Source organism: Pseudoliparis swirei, chromosome 20 (assembly GCF_029220125.1).
Source record: "Pseudoliparis swirei isolate HS2019 ecotype Mariana Trench chromosome 20, NWPU_hadal_v1, whole genome shotgun sequence".
NCBI lineage: Eukaryota > Metazoa > Chordata > Actinopteri > Perciformes > Liparidae > Pseudoliparis > Pseudoliparis swirei.
This window is the reverse complement of record NC_079407.1, coordinates 23,830,895-23,839,386: the sequence shown is the minus strand read 5'-3', so window position 1 is coordinate 23,839,386 and position 8,492 is coordinate 23,830,895. Positions and strand designations below refer to the sequence as shown.

Here is an 8,492-nt window from a genome sequence, read left to right as displayed (position 1 = left end):
ATATATTTATAATATAAATATATTATTTATTTATATATATATATATATATATATATATGACGTTTTGGTATAATCAAATCAACAAAGATGACTAATGAGTTGAATCTAATGAATTTATTATGACCATATCGATCACCATAGACAACTTTTATATGAGGCTGATTGTAGATAAGGCACCCTGTTTTAATATCAACACTATTCCCTCTGTTATGACGTGTCGGAGCGCGCAGGTGCGCAGCGCACAGCGCAGTTCCACCTGAAACAGGCTCAGCTGATCCCCTTCACACTCCTTAGTTCCCACCAGGTTCTTTTCTCACTTCACAGACACACTGTGTTGCTTTTTAATATATTGTGTTCCTATGCGCAACTCACTGCGACGGCAACTGATTAATGGAAATTCTTGAGTAGATTTGCATGGGAAATACGCGCAGGCATTTTCCCGTCAAAGGGCTGTCTTATTTTTTTAAAACTTCCTGGGAAACAACATTTACATGACCTGTACGCCGATACATGTTGAGTGAACTTTGTCGTACTGTTGGATAAACGCGCATAAAGAGTGCGCGTAATATCTCCTTTTGGTCTTCCATTGGTGCGCATGGCTCACCTCTCCATCGCCGCGCTTCATTAGGATACCGGGGGTGGGGCGACAGCCGCCTGTCCCGGCAAGGGGAGGAGAGAACGGAGGAGCAGAGGCGGTACTTTCTCTCCGCGGCTCGTTTCTCGGCGCTGGAGAGTGCGCGGGACCCAGGGCTGGAGAGACCGCACGGGGGTAGTATCAAGCAGAACCAGTCCAGCACGCGAGCCTCGCCTGGCCGACCACATGCGCCGTGCACTCTTCTCGGGGGGACTGCACAACATTCCTGTGAAATATAACTGCTTTTAATGGCATGTGGCTTGTAACTTTACTTCTGCTGTATTCTTTGCAAGAAGGTAAGGTTTGGGAATCTGTTTCTTCAAGTATTGCTTATGATTTGCATTGCTCGTCTCTCCATAGTTTGGCTGTGCGTATTTATGATGTTATCAGTTAAATAACTGATGTTGTGATTGGATTATATTCACAAAGGACGAGACGGATATGTCAAATCAAAACCGTAAATCATCTTAACAGCAGGTGTGGTAACTTTTTTAATTGTTTTAAAAAGCTGTTTTCCTGGTCAGCTTTCGCTTTTGCTCGTGGCCATATAGTGTTTGGATTTATCTGGTGTCCTCGTATGATTATGATCAGCTGATGATGTGATTAAAAAGGAACAAAAAAGCGTGAGCGTAAAATGAATAAGCACTTCATTTGGACTAGCGACAGATCAGAAAAAAATGCAAATTTAGTTCGTTATGATGGTAAAAAAAAATAGAAAAAGACAACTGCATTTGCATTTTTTGCATGCTGTATGTGTGGAGGTGTCGTGAATATGGAGGAGAGGCTGATAAGGATCTTCAGGCGCGCGCGCACGCACGGGTAGGCGGGCGACCTCGAGCGCACGATGCTGTCCACAGCTGCAGGCTGTTCACTGGCACAGTCCAAAGGGGGCAAACAAGTTGAATGTATATTCTGACTTGTTCTGCCCTGCCCCAACACAAATGAGATGTTCGTGTGTGTGTGTGCATATGTGTGTAAGTGTGCGCGCGTGCTTGTGGGGAGGAAGAGAGAGAGAGAGAAAGATGGGGGGTGGAGGGGACACAGATTATTTTTATTAGCTATTTCTTTTGTGGTAAACATTCAAATAGTGCATTATGCACACCATGTTGCCCCTGTGTGCGTGTGTGCGTGCGTGTGTGTGTGTGTGTGTGTGTGTGTGTACGGCGGCGTGGCAACAAGGGTACATTTATATTTTATGAGCGAAGTGTGAACTAACGCTGGGAGTATATCGAGCGCTGGCCTTTAATTTGTGGATAATGTGCCCGTGTTGGATGTTTTAACACACAAGGCCATATATATATATATATATATATATATATATATATAAATATATTGCAGTTTGTTTTCTTTGAATGCAGACTCAGTTGTTATCATGCCATGGTCTAATTATTCATCCACCATTTTCTGTGGCACCAGATTCCACTGATTGGCTTCGCTCTATATTAATACTGCAGATGGAAGAGAGTGATTCACTTGTACCTTTTTTCTTCTTCTTTTCTTTTTTTTTTACCACGACCCGTTAGTTTGACGTCAATGCATTTATTTCACTTCATAACAACCACACACTGTGTGGAAAAAAAAAGAAAGGTTTTCCCTTCAATATTCATCCGTGTCCTTTACGCACGGGGTCTGTGTAAAGGTGAAAAAGCATGACTATAAATGTTTTTAGTGCACATATCTTTTTAAATGTCGGGTGTATTTGGTTGTAATCGTGGGCACTTGGCGTGCGTCGTGGTCGTGGGTCTCCCACAGTGGCCTTGGCAGTGCCCTCTGTCAGGCTGCAGCTGCGGTGAGGGGCTTTTGTGCTGTTTTTGTTGTATGTAATTGGATTACAGGGTCTATTTCGATTATACACTGTACATCACCCTGTCCCGTGACCGAACGAGATGTATTGTGTGTGCGTGTGTGTTGTTGTGTGCGTGTGTGTGTTGAAGGGGGGGAGGGTTGTGGGCTGCAAACAACCACTGGAGCGGAAAGAGTGCTTGAGATGGGAGATATGTAGATAACGCAGTGGAAAACAAACTTCCATTTTTTTTTTCACCGCCACGTTACGATAATTTGGCACGAATATACATCGGTGTTTTATCTCATGGCTGCTGTGAATTTCACACATGTGTAATTTGTAATAAACTTTATTTTTAAGGGGGGGGGGGGTGGAAGCAAGGCTATTATCACACATGCATATGCATTAGTACTGCGTATTTTCCCGGCTCGGCCACGCCTCTCAGAGTGGCACACAAGTCTGCTTATTTTCATCAGCTATGGGAGATATGTTTCAGATCACACTCGTACACCGTTTTAAGACAATTTAGTATTTTTCCTTTGTCCTTTTTTTCGCTCATTAATTTGACATTCATTAGGTTATTACAGTTTGTTGCTGCGGTTTGGCTGCACAACAGCACACCTGCACCCAGAGGAGGGGGGAGAAGGATGGGTAGATGGATAGATAGATAGAGGGAGAAGAAGAGGAGAGAGGGGGGGGGGGGGGGTATACACTCATTCTTCTTTGCATGATTTGGGGAAGCTGCTTGTCATTTATGGAAATAAAATGGAGACAAACTCAGCTGAGGGCATGTGTGTGAATCTACTTCCAGGCCCGATAGGCCATGAACACCGTGGCCTGAGAAACATAGAAAAATGCTTAAATAATTATTCTAATGAATATATTTCTAAATCAGTCGCTTTTGGCATGGGATTTAAGTGGATTCAATCAGTAATTGTATAAAGTTCCAGAAAAAAAAGCCTCGGATTGATCAAGATGGAGTGAGAGCTCTTTCTACTTTCTATAATTATTTCATCAATTAATGTGATTTCGGTTTTATCCAGTTTCGGTCGACAGGCCCTCCTGCAACACACACACGCAGACACGCACATATATATATTACACACACACAGTTCCTGCACATGCGTAAAAACACTTTGGCTCCTATGTTGTCGATGCACTTAATTTTAATTTGTGCATTTAATGAAGCAAACATTATTTCCCTTTATTATTTGTTTATTTACACCCATCTGTGTCTGTCCAAAAGCAATCTGACCAGAAATGTTGTCACTTAAAGCCATTTATTTTCTTTCTTTTTACTCTTTATTTCTGTAAATTACGAGGATTGAAATGTATGTGACGTATGAAGGGTTTGTACATCTCATCATGCTTTAGGATCACCGTGAGGGGCTCTTGTGTATATCCATGGCAGCTTGGAGACTCCGGGCTGTGTGTACATGTGGAATCAAAACAGATCGCAACTTTAGAAGTGCTCGGGAGGGGGATCCCAGTCATCGCGGTACGAGTCAGACGGTATTGCCACAAGGCTACACCCTCAAGATGCACTCAGAGATGTCGCCAGTGTGAAGTGCGCCTTTAGTGGTGGATCGAAGTAGTGCAACGACAAAGTCAACGTTTAAAAGAAAAACAACTTGTTATTTTGTTGCTGCAGGTTGATACGCTGTGTGATGTATAGTTCAAGAGTCAATGTGTTGGTGTGTTTGATGGAAACCAAGTCAAATTGATTTGTTCAGGTGAATATGGCGAACAAGGAGGATACTACAGTAGGAATGTTTATAAATGCACTTAGCATATAGTTTCATCCAATGCGTGCTAAAACTCTGACATGTTAAAGAAGAGTTACTTACTGATACATTTACAGTCATGCTGCACTGAGATCAATCAATTGGATGGAATTCACCTCCAACTTTTCCGCGGTGCACGCGTCAAAAGAAGCACGGCCATTGCCATACAGCCACATTCGGTATTCAAACTCGGTTCAAGTATTTTTGTTTCTCTATGATCTGAGTTCCGCTATAACCTCACGTCACTCTCAGGTTAACTCACCTCACCGTGCTCCGGCATGTCTCTGCGTTTGCCGGTTGACCCAAAAGCGAACTATCCAAAACACATCACTCTCTCACATATTCAGTCTTTTTTTATTTCTTTTTTTGTCTTTGGAATACACAACCTGTAACACCCTGTTCTGTGTGTGTCTCCAGTGTCTCTTGATTGTTCATTCCCTTCACCTGCACTCAGCTACTCCTGTCTCTTGATTGTTCATTCCCTTCACCTGCACTCAGCCACTCCTGTCTCTTGATTGCTCATTCCCTTCACCTGCCCTCAGCCACGCCTGTCTCCTGATTGCTCATTCCCTTCACCTGCTCTCAGCCACGCCTGTCTCCTGATTGTTCATTCCCTTCACCTGCACTCAGCTGCTCCTGTCTCTTGATTGTTCATTCCAATCACCTGCTCTCAGCCACTCCTGTCTCCTGATTGCTCATTCCCTTCACCTGCTCTCAGCCACGCCTGTCTCCTGATTTCTCATTCCCTTCACCTGCTATCAGCCACTCCTGTCTCTTTGATTGGTCATTCCCTTCACCTGCTCACAGCCGATCCTGTCTCTTGATTGTTCATTCCCTTCACCTGCTCTCAGCCACTCCTGTCTCTTGATTGGTCATTCCCTTCACCTGCTCTCAGCCACTCTTGTCTCCAGATTTCTCATTCCCTTCACCTGCTCTCAGCCACTATTGTCTCCAGATTGCTCATTCCCTTCACCTGCTATCAGCCACTCCTGTCTCTTTGATTGGTCATTCCCTTCACCTGCTCACAGCCGATCCTGTCTCTTGATTGTTCATTCCCTTCACCTGCTCTCAGCCACTCCTGTCTCTTGATTGCTCATTCCCTTCACCTGCTCTCAGCCACTCCTCTGCCTCACTGATTGCTCATTCCCTACACCTGTGGTTTCCCCCCTTATATATTCTCCCATTCTTTCCCTTGTGCCCTGCCAGATTGTTGTCGATTCCTGTCCTTGTTACCTTTTATAAATTCCTTGTGTTATTAGTCTCTAGTGTTGCCTTTAACCTCAGTTCTATGTTTGACCTTTTCCTCAGTAAAATAGAGTTTTTTATCCACTTTACCTGGACTCCTACTTGCTTCCTCTGCGCCTGAGCTCTCGCCTCATCACATCCGTGACACAAACACATCTGATAATTGATGTGAGATGATAATTTCTACTCGATGTATTGTCTTGAAGGCGCATTATACCGCATTATATTATGTAATTTCTCCTACTAAACCGATATGGAGATTATTTTTTGTTTTCAAAGATTTTACAAGCGAACAACAGCGCACACACTGACATAGATAATCTTTCTTTTAGCCTATTCTGTTGTCACGCACTCATTCAATATTCCCAACGTTCCCAAATATCATCACGCGGCTGTAGATCTTAAAAGCCAATAGCAACAACTTCATAATTGCTCTAATCCCGCACTTAGAGAATTGGATCTGGACCGCCCACTCAACAGGTTTTTGCAGGATGACAGTCGTGTCCGGTAGCCCGATGCCCTCTCTCCATTACGCACGGAGGAAAGAAAGGAAGATGGATGGCCACGTCTTGAATGACAAACGATTCCGACAATCTCGCTTTAACATCTTGCAATCGACTCTTGTCTTTCGCTCTCTCCTGTTCTGCTTACTATCAAACAATGTGTGCTCTGTCTCTGAGGGAGAGAATAGGCATAAAAAAGAAAAAAGAAAAACACATCTCAATAAATCTGACACTCACTTCAACGACAGGAAATCATCCTTTTGAAGTGGGAGATGCGAATTTTCCAAATGCTGAAATGGCCGCCTATTTGACTGACACTGCATAAACGGTGTATAGGGGTTATTTACCAGCCTCACCCCTCCCCTTGTCTGTGCGTATGTGTGTGCATATTGTCTTCACACCCCTACACCATGCCATGCAGTCTTTTCTTTATTTACTACAGCGTTTCTCACCAGTGAAATGACACCACGGTGTAAATGATTTCCCTTTCTGACTGCACACAAATGCAGAGAGAGACACATTGTCATGCAACCCTGATGCATATCTCAATCTGGAGCCATTGTGTAGTAAATAAGCAGCACTTTCTGTAAAATATGATCGTATCTTTTGCCTTTTTATGTTCTGCCATATTTCTGTGGCATCGTTGCAAAGACTGCATCGCCACTGACTTCAATGCTTCATGTGTTATTTGGGCAGAATGTGTTTTGTGCGCCGTTATCTGTAGCGCGACACGGTTCACCACCGAGAAACATCTATTGGCTATTATGAACGTGTATATATATAAATATGCAATCTGAAATGTATTTATGTGAGTTTGTGTGTGTGTTTGAAGGAGAGAGAGAGTGTGAGCGGGCGGGCGGGAGGAGTGGGATTTATAGCCCTGTTTCTCTATGCATGTGATGGTATGAATCTCAGAGTGTGTGTGTGTGTGTGTGTGTGTGTGAGTCTCAATGAATGTAGATGAGACAGAAAAAGCTGCATTATGCATAGCGGTTCACCATAGGCAATATCCTTGCTTCTCCAGCATACATATTCATACTTCATTTTCCACTGCAAAAACAGGGGGGGAAAAAGAAAGTGTGAATGTATTTGAGTGTAAAGCAAATAAATAAAGAGTTAAAACGTTAAAAAAAAGGAACAAGATTGGGTTGTTCAGCTTAAATTACTTTGACCTTTTTATTTTTATTATTGTAATCAACGTATTCAGGCTTGAAGAAGGAAATCAAAATACAGTTCACGATGGGATGAGTGCTGCTGCTGTCTCTGCTGGGGAAAGTGAGCCTGGGGGTTATGAAAGGCCTCTGATAACCATCTGAGGTTAGTGTTGCCCAAATAAAGAGGAACAAATAGGTTATTGTACTCCATGTTTTATTACATGAGATGTTTACAGTCGATTATGATGACATTGAATCGTTTAGTTTCCCCTGTGGTCATCTATACATTTTTATTCCAATTTCATGGAGGAGTCATGAAATATGAGTCCCTAACCATGCCTGTGATGATGCTTACTATATTTTTTTGAAAATATTGCTCATGATTGTTGTCCCATCTGCACGCCTCAACTTGTCAGATATCCTAAAGAGGTCCGGTCTCCATGGAAGACACAAATAAGAGTTCAACTAATGTCCAAAAACTAATTACAGTTCTCCACGCCTACGTCATATCACAGACGACAACGTGTTCAGGCAGATGCTTCCCTTTTTTTAACGATTCTTTCACACTTTCCTTTTATGCTCATTACATTTCGATGTTTATGAAACTCTAAACCACTACTGCGTTAATCCGCGCGGTGTAGACTCGACTGCGTGGTTGCACACGCGTGTTTTAGTGTGAATTAGTGTCTGTGTCAGTGGCCTAAATATCATAGGACAAAGCGATTAGCCATGGCATCATAAGCTGCTGCTTTCCCAGAGGTTTTTCCATCTGACTTTGAGTTGTTGCATCCAGATGTTTGAGGCGATTGATAATATCACAATATGGTTTAAGGTTTGTTTATTTCACAACAGATTATCCAGTTTTAAAACATATTGGGAACGTGCAGTGGATTACGACCCCTAAAAGGGGTCGAATAACAAATATGAGGAGTATCGAGAGGATTAAACGCAAATTATGTTTATTTCCCTTTAATCTTTGAATCAATGGAAAGTTTCCCATCTTCCACTCTTAAAAAAATATTCCAGCGTTTCACGAGGGGTAGTAAGTAGACATTGTTTAATTTTAAAGGGGGTAAAAGATAAATGTTTGGCAACCAAAAGCATTGATTCACGATAGAAAATACTTTGACCCTTTATCCTGCTTTTACTGGAGAGTAAAACAAGTATTTCAAACAAACACCAAAAAATAGATTATGTTTTGATAAAAGAAAGTAATATAATGTATATCCATATCTAATCAGATGCTGATGTTCAACATGTATATGGAAACCCTACAACAATCAAAATAGATGCTTCTAAAAAGTAAAACCAATGAGGAAGTTGCTTAAATTTGCCCTCTTTCTATTGGCTATCAGGGGGCGACTTCTCTGATTGCAAAAAGAAGTCCGA

General features: G+C 42.3%; 1 protein-coding gene across 1 annotated transcript in view; it reads left to right on the top strand.

Annotated features, from left to right (window-relative positions):
• Window positions 1-872: 872 nt before the first annotated feature.
• Window positions 873-8,492, top strand: part of LOC130211319 (cell adhesion molecule DSCAML1) — a 104,603-nt gene continuing 96,983 nt past the window's right edge. Inside the window, exon 1 of the mRNA XM_056442059.1 lies at window positions 873-930. Within this exon, the coding sequence (XP_056298034.1) occupies window positions 888-930 (43 nt within the window). The 5' untranslated portion in view covers window positions 873-887. The remainder of the gene's footprint in view (window positions 931-8,492) is intronic.